At 39.5% G+C, this 18,092-nt stretch overlaps 1 protein-coding gene across 4 annotated transcripts in view; it reads right to left on the bottom strand.

Annotated features, from left to right (window-relative positions):
- Window positions 1-18,092, bottom strand: part of KIZ (kizuna centrosomal protein) — a 187,982-nt gene that overhangs the window by 95,981 nt on the left and 73,909 nt on the right. For 3 of the 4 annotated variants that reach the window (XM_090285987.1, XM_090285989.1, XM_090285990.1), the window contains exon 7: window positions 4,078-4,191. The exons of the other annotated variant lie outside the window; for it this stretch is intronic. In XM_090285987.1, the coding sequence (XP_090142113.1) occupies window positions 4,078-4,191 (114 nt within the window). The remainder of the gene's footprint in view (window positions 1-4,077; window positions 4,192-18,092) is intronic. 4 annotated transcript variants of the gene reach the window in all.

Raw genomic sequence — 18,092 nt, forward strand, 5'->3', positions numbered from 1 at the left:
AGCCACAACAATCAGACAAGAAAAAGAAATAAAAGGCATCCAAATTGGAGTGGAGGAAGTAAAACTGTCATTATTTGCAGATGACATGATAGTGTACATAGAAAACCCAATAGGCTCCACCAAAAAACTACTTGACCTAATAAGTGAATTTAGAGAGACAGCAGAATACAAAGTCGATATTCAGAAATTGAAGGGTTTGATATCCAAAATATATAAAGAGCTCATATGACTCAACACCAGAAAGACAAACAATCCAATTAAAAAAAGAGCAAAGGACCTGAACAGACACTTCTCCAAGGAAGATACACAGAGGGCCCATAGATATATGAAAGGATGCTCAACACCACTAGCCAAATTAAAACCACAATTAGATACCACTTCACACAGGTCAGATGGGTCATCATTAACAGATCAACAAACAAGTGCTGGTGAGGATGGCGAAAAAGGGAATACTAGTGCTCTGTTGGTGGGGATGCAAACTGGTGCAACCACTACAGAAAACAGTATGGAATTCCCTCAAAAAACTAAAAATGGCACTGCTTTTTGATTCAGTGATTCCGCTGCTGGGATTATAACCTAAGAATCCTAAAACACCAATTCAAAAGAACCTATGCATCCTTATGTTCATGGAAACATTATTTATAATAGCCAAGTGCTGGAAATAGTCTAAGTGCCCATCTGTAGATGCGTGGATAAAAAGACTGGTACATTTACACAATGGAATACTACACAGCAGAAAGAAAGTGAAAGTCCTACCTTTTGCACCAGCATGGATGGAACTGGAGGGTATTATGCTAACTGAAATATGCCAGGTGGCAAAAGACAAATACCGTATGATCTCACTTATAACAGGAACCTAATAAACAAAACAAACAAGCATAATAGAACCAGAGGCATGGAAAGAAGGAACAGAATGACAGTGACCAAAGAGGAGGGATGTGGGGGATAAGGAGGTAGAGAAGGGGAAGGGTCTAGTCAAGCAACATGTAAAATGACCCATGGACCTGGACAACAGGGTGGGATTAACTATGGGAACTGGAAGTGAGCAGGGCAGGGGAGAGCAATGAGGGAAAATTTGGACAATGGTAATAGAGCAATAATTTTTTTTAAATGGGTAGTCTTCTTAGGGTTTTGATATAAAACTACTTATTAATCATTTTAAAGTTAAAATGTTTTCCAAAAGGCAAAAATCAAAATTTTTATCAATTACCCCAAATGACATGAATCATATTTTAATAATTCATAATTGTTTAAAATAATAACTTGGTGTTCCATCTAATAAGAGTAAACCTTTCATATGAAGATCTTTGAACACTTAATCCTTGATATAACAAAAACCAATACTAATGGTATAATTTTTTTTTCTCTTTTAAGATGCTTCATTTTGTGAGCAGGAATTTAGAAGTATTCACACTATCTTTTAGAATATGCTATGGGACAATTGTCCCATTTTACAGATGAGATTAAAATAAAGAGACAGACATAAACTGACATAGTTTGGTCAGAGGCACAAGCAGGGCTGCTGTCACATCAAGCACTGCTCTGTTCAACAGGGTTTTAGGAATTCATATCCTGTTAGGGCCTTCCCACTCTGCCTGCCTTAGAATACTCTGACATAAAAGTCATTAACAGTTAAAGAACAAAAATAGATCATTCTTTCCAAATCATGTTTCTGGAATGGTTTTTGAAATTAACCAGTGGACTGCTTCAGTCCAGGGCACATTGCAAAGCAGACAGTAATATTTCACTTAGGGGAGTGCCCAGCAGTAACTCCTGGGGGTTGGGGGCATAGTGGGTACCTAGATGAAGAAGAAAATGGGGGAGCCTGATGCCATGATTAAAACCCATTAGAAAGAATCTGTATTTAAAGACCTGACTACTCATTTCTCAAAGGTCATATGAATACTTGGCACTTTTTCCAAGGCTAGAGAGTAAACCAGTGATAATCACTGTGCATTAATCAGCATCCCCAGTCACACACAGGACAATTTAAATTATAACAGAACAAAACACTGACAATAGTAAACATTCCTGACTCTTTTTTATCTAGCTTTAAAAAATGATTGTGGTATAGAAACAATCTTGAAGGCTCCAGATATTAATTTTAAAATTTGTTTGGTTATAAAAAAGAATCATTTCTTATGGAAGGCTGATTTACACATTACTGTAGGTCAAGTCATATAAAATGCACCCTTTCATAATGGAAATCAAAGCTTTATTATATGTGTTGAGAAACTATGACAAATGTTAGTCTAGTAGATGTAGATATCATATCTTATCACCCACAATCACAGTTTGGCAGCCCAGGTTAAGAGTCACACAATGAATCATTTAGTCAACAAGTCAGTTTTCCCAGAGAATTATAAATGCATATACACTTTCTGTTCCACATATCACAACCATGGTTCATGCGAAATAGTATATCAACAGATATAAAAAGCAGTGAGAAAGAAACAGGGGCCCAGTTAAAGAGCCTTACAACACACAATCACTAAATACCCCAGAGAGTGCAGAGACTCCTTCCCAGCCAGCTTCTTCCACCACCTTGTAAAGGAATATCTTTATTTCATATGATAAAAACATGAAGGAATATTCTCTTGCATTGTCCTTTACTGCTTTTGGTTGAAAAGTTACTGACCAGGAAGTATTTTCCATAGTTTGGATATTGCTAGTATAGATGCAGAAGGTAGTGTAAACACATTCAGGACTTGGAACCTCATCTTGTGGTCTATGAAATGAAACCATATGAGTGAGTGAGTGTGTGTGTGTGTGTGAGTGAGTGTGTGTGTGAGTGAATGTGTGTGTGTGAGTGTGTATGTGTGTGTGTGTGAGTGTGTGTGTGTGAGTGAGTGAGTGTGTGTGAGTGTGTGTGTATGTTACAAGGTCCTTTTAGAAACCATTATCTGACTTCTCCTTACTCCTTGATGGGATCCAATACACACTAGACTTAATGCTAATTTCTACTCTAAAGAAAATCATGTTATCCTTCCTATTTATATCAGCATGAAACAGCCGACATGACACATTAAAGGTAGGGAAAATGACATTGGATGTAAAATAAGTAGACCCAAATCCCCTCTTACTCTCTCAGTCAAAAGAGCTCCTTTCAGATTGGCTTTCATAGACATTTATCTGCTGACCACACTTGAATAACAATTTGTTTTTTACTAGTAAACGGTAAGAATGTATTTTAATAGGAGGAAATATAGTCAGTCCCAAAATAAAAATCAGAGTTAGGACACTGATAACATTTATGCAATATGAATTAGGTACCTACCAGGGGCCAGCACTGACCAAACCCATTACACATACTACACATTTATAAGAACTCAATGCCTCAAAGCTTCTGAAGCCACAGAAGGAAACCCAGAAAGATCATGATTCACATGTGCCAACTACCCTGTAAACAATTAAACTTTTCTCTCTTGTCTTAGGTTTATGGGCATTTAAGATACATCATCTGAGTGGTGGCTCTCAAACTTGAGGGATCAGAGTTCCCTTAGGGGCTCATTAAAACCCAGATGGCTGGGCCCCACCACCAGATTCCTGATTCTGTGCATCCTGGATAAAGTCTTAGGTGTGTTTCTGTTCCCAGGTTTTATTGATGCTGCTGGTATAGGTATAATACTTATAGATTGGAGACCTGTATCTTCTAGATTATAAACTTGTATCACTAGCATGACCTTGGAAATTTAGGAATCAATTTGGGGTTTGGACCTGTCAAGTACATCCCTCTAGGTGGTGGTTATATTGGGTTACATACTGGGTTGTTCTCTAAGGTATGCTAATATAACATACCCAACAAAAGCTATCCATGCTCTCTCCTGTGCAGTAAGCCCTTAAAATGTTGCAATAAGGAGGGACTGAATGGATATAACCAGTTAACAATTAGAAACATTTACACTTATAAAGAAGTAGATGTCGAAGTTTATAAAAAAAGTTAACCCAACTGCTACAGGTTTCTACCCCTGTGCTGTTCATGTGTGGACTAGTTTTGCAACTCTGCAACACTTCTTGGAAGCATCTGCAAACCTGAATGGCCACGCCACCACAGCAGTAGTTTCATGACAGTAATACCTGACTTGCTTTTCATCTCTGCCACCCCCAGGCGAGAGTCGCAGAAGCTGGGGAAGAACAGCTGGTCTGCAGTCTTCAAGGTCTTCTTTCAGAATGTCACTACAATTATAGAGCCTATAAAATAAAACAGGTACTGCATGAGATGTTTATTTAAGCACAGACAGACAGCCTCTAGAATCTATGGTGGTTCTTCATGGTTTATTGAAATATATCTGTAATATAATCTAGACATAAAAATGAAGCAACTATACTGTCTCTTGACAAACATGTAAAACGGGGCAGTTTGAAAAATTTGTTTGTGTGTATGTGGTATGGCAGTTTTAAACACATCAGCGAAGTAACTTTTAACCCTTCGAGGACCTTAATGATGTTCAAATCCATAGCTGTGCAATCGCACTCCATATTCCACCAAATAGGAATGCTAGATAAGCTTAACAGTAGAAAAGGCTAATTTTATATTGTCAATCATAACAAAGTTAGAGCTCCACAACTCATGACATTTACTTAAATTGTCACTGTTAAGAAATTGAAAACTGCTGACTGAAGTATATAGGTTATGTCCTCCATTTCTGAATGCTGAAAAATAATTATTATTTCTCCATTTAGAAATCATTGCAATGAAATTTTATTTATTCTTAGTAAAAACAGGAAGGCATAGAAAGAGGGATTTAGCCTTCATTATCTATTTCCAGTCTACTGAAGGACTTGTAGAATCTAACAATTTGGCCACTGTTTTAGTTTAGGTTTGTCATGGTATTATAGTAGCCTCCAGGTTGGCTGTAACTTCCTTTTAAAAATGTCTATTTGGGGGAAGGATTATTCTAAAAAGCTGTGGGAAAAGATATTAAAGATAAAAGTATTTTATCTTTTAAGGAACTGATCACACATGTAGTTGGGAATATTCAACACATACTCCAAAAAGAAAATAAAACAATTTATAAAACAATATGCTAAGTGACTGATATCACAAGGATGAAAGAAAGGTGCTCTGTCCATCTATTGGAGGGTGAGCGGCAAGTGTAGGCTCAAGCCCACCCCCACTCTGAAGCAGGCTTTTACCCTGGACAGGAAATACAAGTGTGCCCGATGGATTCAGGCCTTGTTCTGGCCTCTGGGCCACCCTGTCAGTGGCTCTAGCTCTGTGCTAAATCCTAATCTCTTATTTGAACTCTAATCCTGGGTTCTCAGTCTCTGCAGGCCAGCCCCTATGTTGGGTCCTTCCTTCACCCTGAGCCCTGCTGCCCTAAGCCTTCCAGGCCCCTTGCCTATGTGACCTATAGTACCTGTGAACACCTTGTCTTAGGCAAAATCTGAGGCCTAATTCTTTCTGGAAGGCTTTATCTTGTCATCATTCAATTCACAGAATAACTGCCTGACCTTAAGAAGAAAAAGATAAACCCACCGAATGTGAGCCAATTTCAGAGCAGTAAAGGAGAGCATGTAATTGAAGGAATTGTGAGGGGGTAGAGAGAAAGGAAGCTCCCTGGCCCTCATAGGGGCTTGACTAAGGAGGAGGAATGCAAGAGGGCAGGATTTAGACAGAAGGGGAGATAACAGTTCAAGGTAAGGAGCAGCACTGACAAAGGTGACAGAAAATGCACTACAGGCTGGACTTTCAGGTTTCATTTTCTCTAGGGGACAGCAGTCTCAAAATGGTGTGGTAATTAATCACTGACTATAAATAGTAATGTGTTTGTTTACATAACATGTAATATAATGCTACCTTTAAAAAGTTTTACAAAATACATTTACTGCATTTTTAATGAGAGTGAAGAATCATAAGCACCATCGTTGGTCACATCCAGAACAAAGTTTTAGGGAAAAAAAAATTGTATTTCAACAAGAGCAACAATAAAGAGGCATCATTTGTAGAGGTGGTCCATAAGCTATAAATGTGTTATTTAGGAAGAACCCATAGACAGAAAGATGGGAAAGAAGCAAAGCAACCTTCCTTTGTTTCCAATTCCAATGCAAACAAACTGGCCCTGAAACTCCACTTCCTTCTCCTGCTTTGATCCTACCTTCAGAGGCTTTGATCTTTAACACGGTCTGGATAGAAAGGTTTACTTTTAAAACTATCATTTTTATCAAGCTCTAGCTCTGTCTTTTTACATTTAATTCTCAAGGAAATTTGCTGACTACATTGTAAAACTCTCCTAAAACCCTTACTTCTTAAATTTAACCAGGGGTAACAGAATGCATGCATGTATGAAACACTAAAAAGACCTCAACTGTTAAAAAATATAACTAAGAAACCAGAGGGCACTGTTGTCAGTCAAAACTCCAATTCAATTTGTGCAGCTTACTGGTCATCCTGAAGCAATTTAGCACCTTCACCAATAAGAGAAAACCTTCAGTGACCTCCCACCCACAGGTACACAAATACAACTGAGAAGCAGAGAGGTCACTAGAAGCTCTACCTCTATAAAGATGCAAATTAAGGTTTAAACAGTGTAAGAATTGACTAGAGCTAATCCTTTTACAGAGGTGTAAGTGGCTATTGAGAACTGAATTCCAGGCTGCTAGCTTTTGTTACGGAGCATTACAGACAAATTTCACACAAGAGCAATGCCAAGTCACCAACTCCAGGACTATTAATAGTTTCATAAAGGCAGTGAAATTTGTTTGTTTTGTTATCAAATTCCCTGACCATAAATCCAAATGTGAAAATATAAACTGCATCAAGAATTAATGCTTTGGAAAAATAAACTGGAAGTGATTATTTCAAACCTGACACCAATGGTTGAAACAGCTGTATGTGCTGCCACAGTGAAGTTTGTATGTGGAGTTTTGTTTCCCACACAGAACAGTTGTAGAAAGGACAAACACATACATAGTTAAACAGTATTTTTCTTTTAATCGGTAGTCTGACAAAACCTATGTTTTGGTGGCTATCTCAGTCCCCGTTGTGCAGCCCCTTGGGTGGTCCCTTACAGGGGGCCCACTAGAAGGGAGCACAATGCCAAAAAGAAGGGAAGTAAGGGACCTCGACACAAAGGCCACCAGAGCACGGCGGTCTGTGGCAGGCTGCGGACCAGGGGTCAGCAAACAATGCTCCTTCTCTTTACCCAGGAAACAAGGGCTCCTTCTCTTTACCTGCAAACAGTGTGATTAAGCTGACAGCTTGAATTATGGGCTACATTCTGTAGGGTACCCTCCATCTGTGTTAAGGTCCTCTTTATCATAGCAGAGGCTGCACAAGCAAAACCCTTGCCTTTTCCCCGACTCTGGCCTCAAAACAGACTCCATCATTCTGTTCCATTTTAATTCTCAGAACTACTCCGTCCCATACCACTTTGTTGGCTTGTATGTTTTATTTTGTTTTTCCTAATGATCTGCTGGGAGGCCTTTTCGAGAATTTATCATATGTGTTTTTCTCCACCCTCACACAGAGATAACCAGTTTGAACCCATAATGAGTTTTAGTAGCCAAGGATTATTTGTGATAGTTGCAGACGTGCTTTATGACTCAGTCCATTTTCTCTTTGATAACTATGGATCCCAAACTTAACATCTGGTTTGACAAAAATCCTCCTTGCTGGTAAGGTGAAGACTAGAAAGGTTTCCTCTTGCTCCATGGGTTTCTTTTAAATCAGCACTCACATATCATCAGAGGGGTGTGGTCATTAGTGTGCTGGCTGTGCTCTCTAATCTGAAGTGCATATAACAGATTTTACGGAGCCAGTCACCTAAAATGACTTGCTTTAAATATCTGCTGCAAAAGAGAACATGGAGGGTAAATGTCGTAATGTCATACAACTTCATACCTTTCAAAAATTTAATACATCAGGCTCTGCATTTGAAAAAATTTTTTAAATACTACAAAAATAATACTTTTATTTTGGTTTTTTAGATGGTATCATAATTAGGTCTACAGTGAAACCCTAAGAGAATACTTCTGGCAAAAGAACATCTGGAATGTTAGAATAGAACTATCTTTGCTGGGGTTTAATGACAAATGGAGGACCATGAAACAAAACATCATACTTTTCCTGTACTGTTACAGGTCTGTCTGTCTCCATATGTATGTGTACATGTGTCTGTAAGAGGAGAGAAGAGGCTCAGAAGGGGCTGCCAAGGGTTACAGTATGCGTGGGGATTCAGGGACAACGAAACTAGAGGGTACAAATGTTACCATAGATAGTTAGCTAATTATTAATAAGGAAGGAAGCAAAGGGCATTGGACAGTCCTGGCTGCTGTGGCTCAGTGGTTTGAGCGTCGGCCTGAGAGCCAAGTGTGCTGGTTTGATTCCCAGTCAGGGCACATTACTAGGTTGCACATCGGGTCCCCAGTTGGGGGCATGAGAGGCAACCACACAGTGATGTTTCTCTCCCTCTCTTTCTCCTTCCCCCTCTCTCTAAAAATTAAAAAATAAAATAAATAAATTATTTAAAAATAAATAAACAAACAAACAAATAAATAAATAAAAGGGCAATGGACATTATTGAGTCTAATGGTCTGGGGAGCATAAGCCTGTTTGCTCCACCAGGAAGTTACGGCTTCACACACTCCAGAAGATTACAGCATTACCCACCCAAGGATTAATAAAACTAGCTTCCTCCCTCAGTTACCAAATTCTTGGGGGGAGCAGAGGGAGGTAAACACATGCACAGTAGAAGTCAACATGATGCAGGGGGAGGTGCATGATCATAGAGATCTGTAAATCTAACCTTGGAGAGGGATCAATTGTCTAGGGGGTGGACCCATCGGAAGCCCATGAAAGCTTGGGAAGTTGATTTGATTAGTTTGAAAAAGCTCCTGGTCCTTCCCAAGCCCCAAATAATATAATCCCAGGGAAAAAAGAACAGCTCTCTCTTAGTGACCGGGGCTTGTCACGTGTGCTTGTGCATTCTCTCTCCTTAACCACATGGCCCTAGCAGCCGTGTGGCTGAAGGCTGTTCGCACATCAAATGTAGGCTCCAAGTGGAAGCCTGGATACCGCAGCAGCAGACTGCAGCTGGAGCACAAGCTAAACTAGCTGGATGGTGAGAAAGGCTGGACTGGATTAAGCTTTAATATGGCACAGAAACTCTGGGTACTAGCCCTGTATTTGGCCTTGCTAATGACACAGCTGGACTTTTTCCATGGTGGGATGGACAGAGATAAGACACAAGGACAGCCTTCCACCTGAATAAATCTTGCCACACCACAATCTCCCATGTGTGGATCAGTGAAATACTTTTCTCTTGATCCTGTGAAAGAGCCCCACTTCCATCAGCAACATGGATGAACTTATTGAGGGTTCAGGCAATGTTCAGACCTTGAAATAAATTAGTGTGTCACTTCTCTAGGACAAGTGAGTCTCCTTAGAGGCCAATTAATTCTGATGAATGGGAATGGGTTTCAATGAAGGGCAGCTCAGATCAGTAAGGCAGATGTCTCCCTGCATTCTGACTCTGTGTTCAGGGTCCACCTCCATGATGAGAAGTTCACTCCGTGATGACAGTGAAATGGGAGTGGCAGCACCCAGGGAGGGCACCTATTGGAAAGGGACTGAACACTTGGCTCTTTATGTTGGCCTTCTGCTGTATGAGTATCATATAAGTCAAATACAACAGAACTGCTGAAAACATGGTGCTGGTTTGCTATTGGCCTTTCAGAGGGTCAATACTGTATTAAAATGAAGAAGCTAAAACAATTTAGTATTCAAATACTCATTCACCTAAGAAGCTGCTAAAAGAATACCAAAGACAAAAAGAAGAAACAAGAAAAAAGATGATAACACATCATCATTATGAGTTAATAAATGGATTAACTGTAGAGGAAAGGCAGGGAGGATGCAAGCAAGAAAACAAGAGCTAACTGGCCCTTCTGGGCAGACCCTGGGAATCAGGTAAAAAGGTTTCTCTTGTTAGTTTCTGAGTTCAAGGGATGTCAGACAAGCACATTCTATTTTCGGGTAGGTACATTTTCCTAAAGCAGGAAAAGCTCATGTGCTGGGATGAAGAGATGAGGAAAAGACCCTTGCAATCCCTGGATGTGTCCCTTGGTTTGCAGTGGTGCTGTACTCTGCCACGTGAGACCCTCCTTTGTTTGGAGTAACCAGTATTTTCCTAGACATGAGCCATGGTGGATTGTCTCCAAGCCCTTTGCTTATACTACAGCCTTCCCCTGAAATCTGGAATGCCTAATTTTCAGTCATCTCAACTATCCTGGTAATCTACTGCTGTGTAACAAGCTAATCCAAATTTATTGATGCAAAACAATAACAACTTTTTCTTATGCTCATGGCTTCTGTGAGCAGGAATCTGGAAAGAGAACAATGTAGGTGATTTATCTCTGCTCCACAATGTCTAGGCCTTAACCTGAACATCTAGAGGTGTGCTGGAATGCAGGGGACTGGGATTGTTTGGAGGCTTCTACACTCACATTTCACAGAGGTTTGGGCTGGGCTGACTTCCAGGTCAGCTGGGCCTACTGATTGCAACACCAACACATGGCCTCTCCCTGAGGCTTGTTTGCTAATAGCCTTATTTTATTGGAAACTGACCATGTTCTAGTTTTTCCTAACTTATTTTGATCTTGAACAACCAGGGCCTGACTCACAGTCTCTTCTCCAACCTCTGAAACCAAGGGTAAACTTGTTTCACTCAGAATAAGCTACTTTTCAACCTCAGATTTGTATTAAAGAGGTCTGGTTTTGTTACATCCCAAGCAGAATTTAGCTTGACTGTTGGTTCCCTCTCAGCATTCTCTCACTAGCCTCCACAATTTTTATTCCCCTTTGCCCTGTTCCATTTTTCCTCTCTCCTCTCTCCTCTCCTTGGCCTTTAACTACATCTCATTTGGCTCCTAGAGTGCTGGGGTAGGGCACCTTAAAATTCCACTGGGAGATCTCCCCAAAATGTAATTAAACATCAAATGTGAAAATTTTATGTAAACAGTGATAGCATTGCCTGCCTGCCTTCCATCTTTCCTTCTTTCCTTTTTTATCTTCCAAATTCCCTTACTGAGAGAGAAAGAGAGAGACAGAGAAAGAGAGAGAGAGAGAGAGAGAGAGAGAGAGAGATAACACACTAGGAGAGCAAACCAACAACTCATGTTTAATATCTATTACAAAACTAGGGCACAAATTACAAGTGGGGCAAACTATTGACAGCAACAGAATCTTTGTTATAACTACAGTTGTGCAGAAGGAAGCAGAGGGACAGCAAAAGGACATGTGATTTTCCTGAGAAGGCAGGAACCTTCAAATCATGGAGTAGCAGTAGCACATCTGGAAGGGGGTCTGCAGGTGCATTTCAAGGGTGAAAACAAAGGAACTGTGGTAGAGTACAGAGCAATCCAAGCTCTACAACTCCAAAACCTTACCAGTGCCCTTTAAGCAGAGAGTTCCACACTGAGGAGAAACTACTGGGAGTGAACTCTAAATTGAGCTGAATGAAGACAATAAGGGCAGAACAAAGAATGTTTTTACTTGAAGTGGAGGATGGGACAAGAGCCAAGAGATAGATGTGAAAAAGTAAAAGCACACTTGAAAACATTCTGGGAGAACAACAGAAGAGGGAGCTCTGGAGCCATAAAACTAGGAAAGCCAGCCTGGCCCACCTGCCCCCTCCTGAGTGCAGCAGAACTCCTGTCAGTGGAACTCAGTCCAAGATTCTAGGTCCCCTTATCAGTAAAATGCAGGTATTAACACCTCTACTGCATAGGATTGCTGTAGTATATGAGATAATTTGTAGCAAGCAGCTGGCAGAGCTTCTGGTACACAATAAGCACCCAAAAGATGATAGAAATTATTACCTTTATTATAAATATTAGCATATCAACTTTTCTTCAGTTCTCACCTGAGGATAATTTCATTGATTTGAGAGAGAGAGGAAGGGAGAGAGAAAAGCGAGAAACATCACTGTGGAAGAGAAACACCAATCGGTTGCCTCACGCATGTGCCCCAACCAGGGATCAAGTCTGCAACCATTTTTGGTGTATGGGGCAATGCTCCAACCAACTGAGCCACCTGGCTAGGACAGCATATCACGTTTATACAACAACCTTAAGACTAATCCTAACAAAATTTAAAGATTTCGTGTGGGCTAAGGTGAAGTAGGGTAAAGCATCACTGTCCCACTCCAGAGAACATCTCCCATGTTGTCCATCCCTAAACTTAGTACTTTCTCCCCAGAATAGTACTGAATATATAACTATCCAATTCTGCCTCTGGTCTTCTCTTTCCTGGGCTGCAGGCTGACCTTGTTCCTGATGCTCACACCCACAACTGATTAGTCTATAATTTTCCTTTATGATAAGTTTGGGGCCCTGATTATCTTGTTTCTGGAAGGTATCCCATTTTTTAGGAAAACTGATCATACCCATTTGATGATGATTTCCTGGTTAACTATCTTACTGATGACCTCATATACTGATGTTATACTTGTAGTACATCATACCCAACATTTCTCAATGAAAAGGGTTCATTAAAATAAAATGACCATTTTGTAATGATTCTGATTATCTGATGTTAGAAATTAAATTTACCAAATGTCCAAGAGCCAGAAGTAGGAGAGAGAAACCAAGTTAATTTCTAACTTAAAAAGAAAGGCAATGATTGGCCACTTCTGTTTTACCTCATGACCTCTAGAACCATCATCAGATTACCATTAAGTAATTAATTATCAAATGCCAACATATGCCAGCCACTTGGGCTGAAAAAAATGAATCTGATGAAGATGGTAAATGAGAACTTAGAAGTCAAGTTCAATTAGTCAATTGTGATACTCCTCAAAAGGAGATCCAATATCATAATAGGAAAAAGGTCATAACTCTGCTATTCTTCCTGTGGCTTCATGGCATGGCTAGAACAGGGAGAAAGAGAGAGAACATTCCAAACCAAACAAGAAAGTTCCTGGTTTCTCATGATCATCTCTACTTAAAGAAAGGGATTAGGAACACAGCTAACCTCACATGAGAAGTAAAAGTAACAGGACAGGTTAATATTCTGTTAATGTTTCATAAATATGTATAAAACAACAACATTATGAAATGGTGTGTTCTATTATACATGTCAGCAGATGGTTATGAATTTGGAAGGCTTTCTAAAATCCTCACATGGGAAAACAAGAAAGTATTGTGACTGATCTAAAGAGATAGATTGTTAAAAGACTTGAGAAGGTTCATGGCAAGGGAAGAGAGAGAAGATGGAACAGAAGAAAACCACCCTAGTAATAGATTTAAAAGGTAAAAGGCAAATCAAATTAGAAATGACTTTGCCAAAAGCTATGCTTCTCATAATTAAAACTGAAAAGAGCCAAATGATATCTGGTTTCCTAGGTCTTCAAAGAAAGAAGACAAGTGAAGTGATTATGAGGGAGAATGGAGAAAGAGACATTAAGCAGACTTCAGGATGCTGATATTTCTTGACTGGGTGAGAGTTTTTGAGTGTGTTAACTGTGCTAATTAATTGAGCAGTATATACTCATAACTTGTTCACTTTTCTGTATGTATGCTGTACTTCAATAATAAAATTTATTTTAAAAAGTGCATACGATAAGAACTTCAGCTTCTTATAACGGCATCCTACATAATGCAGGCCAATCCTTACACTAAAAATAAAAAAATACATATTAAAATATCTGTTTGATAGCATAGAGAAGGTAGTGAATAACTTCAGGATCAAAATCTAGAAAAAAGGGAAATTCTGAGAGAGGAGCCTAACATTTGGGGCAACTTTTCTTTAAAGACCTTGTGCCAATTCCAGAAAAGGCAGTTGGAGAGTCTGAAAACTGAGTGAAGCTTTCAACAACCCCAGAGTTAGAGAATAAAAACTGAAATCCAGGTCCACCGAGGAAGGAAAACTAATAAATCACCCACACTTGAACTGGAAACTCAAAGGGCTACTTCCTACACATAAGAGTAAAATAAGAGTCTGGTCTTTAAAGGGACCAAAGGCTGGCTTCAAACTATCTTAGTCCTAAGACCTCAATCAAAGTGATCCAGAATTGCTTCTGTGCCTAGACACCTGCCAGAAGCAAATGTGAATTCTTTTTTAGAGGAGAACTTCTCAGGCCTCAAATCACTCCAAAAAAGGCTTCTATATATTGTACATCCAGAAATTAACAGAGATTAGAGAAAAATAAGCCAGAGTGATTAAAAACTAAGAGAAACAAAAGAATCTAGGAACAGACCTACAGTCCCTAAGGTACTTAAATAGTGTCCAGAAAGAATGTGAAAATACTAATTAACAGTGGATTTTGAAAGGTCAGTAACTTATATATTAAACAGAAGTTAGTAAACATACAGATAATTAGAACTATGCAATTATTAACTCGAGCTAATGGAAACATAGAATCTTATACCCAACAAACAGTGAATAATAAATTCATTTTAAGCATACATGGGCATTTAAATAAATTGGCTATTACTATGAATAATCAACAAAAACCAAAGAACAGATATTGTTCAGAGTACATTCTCTGCCAAAAATATATTAAAATCAGAAATCTAATGAATAGTCCTCCTTTCCCCTCAATATTTAGAAAAAAATCTAAATAATACCTGTCAAAGAAATAAGTATTAATAATTGTAAACATTTAGATAATTAAATTAAAATATTTAAAACTGAATAACAGTGATAGCATTACTTATTAAAACCAGTGATGTGCAAGTCAAAGCAGTAATTAAAGGGAAATTTAAAGCCTTAAAAGCATATGCTCAAAATGAGAAAGACTGAAAATTAGGCATTCAAGTCAAGTTGGAAAAAGATCCACATAAGCCAAGAAAAGTAAAAAGGGAATAATAAAGATAACAGAAATGAATGATATTTTTAAACAGCAATAGATGAAATAAAATCTGATTATTTGAAGAATAAAATAAATGTCCTGCAAGACTGATAGAATAAAAATAGAGCAAACATAAAATTATGAGTGAAGACAGGGAATATAAATACTGATACAGTAGACATCCTCTTTTTTTCAAAACCATATTAGTTGTTTTTATTTCCATTTATTTTTATTTTATTGCTATTCTATTACATTTGTCCAAACTCTTCCCCTATTGCTCTTCACTACCCGGTCCATGGCCCACTCCCACAGTTAATCCCCACCTTGTTGTCCATGTCCATGGTCATTTATACCCTTTCCTTGCTAGACCCTTCCCCTTCTTTCCCCCCTTATCCCCCTCCCAGTCCCCTCTGTTCACTGTCAGTCTGTTCCTTGTTCCCATGCCTCAGGTTCTATTTTGCTTGCTAGTTTGTTTTGTTCATTAGATTCCTCTTATAGGTGGGGTCATATGGTATTTATCTGTCTTTTGCCGCCTGGCTTATTTCACTTAGTGTAATACTCTCCAGTTCCATCCATGCTGTTGCAAAAGGTAGGACTGCCTTCTTTATTTCTGCTTTGTAGTATTCCATTGTGTAAATGTACCACAATTTTTTGATCCACTCTTTTACTGATGTGCATGTAGGCTGCTTCCAGCACTTGGCTATTGTAAATAACGCTGCTACAAACATTGGGTTCTTCTGAATTGGTGTTTCAGGATTCTTAGGGTATAATCCCAGCAGTGGAATCACTGGATCAAAAGGCAGTTCCATTTTTAGTTTTTTGAGGAAATTCCATACTATTTTCCACAGTAGCTGCACCAGTCTGCATTCCCACCAACAGGACACTAGGGTTCCCTTTACTCTGCAGCCTCGCCAGCACTTGTTGGACTTTTGAAATTTAAAGATAAAAACATATTAGATTTTGTTTAAATCAAAATGGATAAGGTAACAGGAGAGATACGGGCAAGACTGGGGAATTACAAGGAACCAGTATAAATGACCCATGGACATAGACAACAGGGTGGGGATTGACTGCGGGAGCAAGGGTATGGTGGGATGGGCAGGGCAGTGGAAAGCAACAGAGGAAATTGGGACAAATTTATAAAAATTGGGATGCAGTGTGGTGGTGGCAGCAGCAGTGGCGGCAGTGGCAGGCCAGCGGAAAGCACAGTCACACGTTTCGAAAAGTTTGGAGGGACATCGGGTGTGTGCTCCCAGCACCAGACCAGACCATGCAGCTTATGGTCCCAGCGTCAGGGAAAATAAAGCCTCATTGCTTTGGACTGTGCAAATCAGTGGGGGCTAGGGAGGAGGAAGAAACTGCTGGTCTCTCAGTAGAGTCCACTTGTTTAAAGGGCTCCAATGGTCCTAGAACATCTGCATACCCACCCACTCTTGGAACGATGGCCAGGGCAACAGCTACAGAGGCGCCAGTCCCATACCAAGTGGGAGAAGTGCCTGGAAAGGGGTGAGTGCTGAGCAGGCAGCGTTGTTCCCTCTCAGACCCCTCCCCCATAAACAGTGCCACAATGTGCTGAAACTGGTAGTCCTGTACTGACGAATACCTAACGCTCCGCCCCTTACAACGTAACAGGAGTGACACCTCTACCTAAGACACAGAGACAAACAAACACAGTAGCCTGTCAAGATGAGGAGACAGGGAAGTATGGTCCAAAAGAGGGAACAAATCAAGGTTCCAGTGGGAGAACTAAGCAACGAGAAGACGGCCAACCTACAGACGTAGAGTTCAAAACACTAGTGATAAAGACGCTCACAGGCTTTACAGATATACTTAAGTATGGCAAATGCATAAGTGAAGAAGTGAAGGCTATGCTAAATGAAATGAAGGAAAAGCCACACAAAACCAATGGTGAAGGGAAGGAAACCAGGGTTCAAATCAATAATTTGGAACATATGGAGGAAATAAATAGTCAACCAGTACAGATGAGGAAACAAGAATTGAAAAAAATGAGGAGAGGCTAAGGAACCTCTGGTACAATTTTAAAAGTGTCAATATCCAAACCACAGGGGTGCCAGAAGGAGGAGAGGAAGCGCAAAACATTGAAAACTTATGTGAGAAAAAGAAGAAGAAAAACTCCCCAAATTTGGCGAAGGAAATAGATGTACAAGTACAGAGAGTCCCAAACAAGCTCGACCCAAAGAGAATCACACCAAGACACAGCATAATTATAATGCCAAAGGTGAAAGATAAAGAGAGAATCTTAAAAGCAGCAAGAAAAAAGCAGAGTTACCTACAAAGGGGTGCCTATAAGATAAGTCAGCTGATTTCTCAAAAGAAACTTTGCAGGCAAGAAGGGACTGGCAAGAAGTACTCAAGGTGATGAAAAGCAAAGACTTACAACCAAGATTACTCTATTCAGCAAAGCTATTTTTTAGAATGGAAGGGCAGATAAAGTGCTTCCCAGACAAGCTAAGGCTAAAGGAGTTCATCATCACCAAACTGTTATTATATGAAAGGTCAAAGGGACTTACTTAAGATAAAAATTATGAACATTAAAATGACAATAAACTCACAACTATCAACAATTGAATCTAAAAAATAAAAACAAAATCCAACTAAGGAAACCAGAAGAGGAACAGAATCATAGGTATGGGGGTCATTTGGAGGGTTATCAGCTGGGAGGGGGAATGGGGAGAAATGGGTAAATGATACAGGGATTAAGAAGCATAATCGGTTGGTACAAAAATAGACAGGTGGATGTTAATAATATAAGAAAGGGTGAAGCCAAAGAACTTATATGCACAACCCATGGACATGAACTAAGGGGAGTGGGATTGCTGGAGGGAAGGGGCGTACTGGTCAGAAGGGAGAAAAGGGGAAAAAAATGGGACTACTGTAACAACATAATTAATAAAATATACTTAAAACAAACAAACAAACAAAAGACTGGGGAATGAAGAGCCAGGTATAACATGATAGATTACACTGATGGTCCCACCTGGCGGCACAGGCTTATTTTTCCAAAAGTGTAATGCACAACCTTACTTTGGAAACAAAAAACAGAATGGGGTAGCAAGAAAAACTCAGAAGGCTACCTGTGTTGAGGAGCAGAGGCCATGTTCAGGAAAAACAAGTTATAGTGGTGAAGGATAAAAGCATCTGAGAACTGATATCTGAAGGCATCATCATTTCTGAAGGAACACTGAATTTAAAATACGTTTCCAGCTTCTCTTAAAGTGAGGTTAGGTCTAAAAGAACATAGTTGTGACCTATTATTCCAGGCAATATAATTTTCAGCAG

Source organism: Furipterus horrens, unplaced genomic scaffold (genome assembly GCF_987537825.1).
Source record: "Furipterus horrens unplaced genomic scaffold, mFurHor1.1.pri manual_scaffold_8, whole genome shotgun sequence".
NCBI lineage: Eukaryota > Metazoa > Chordata > Mammalia > Chiroptera > Furipteridae > Furipterus > Furipterus horrens.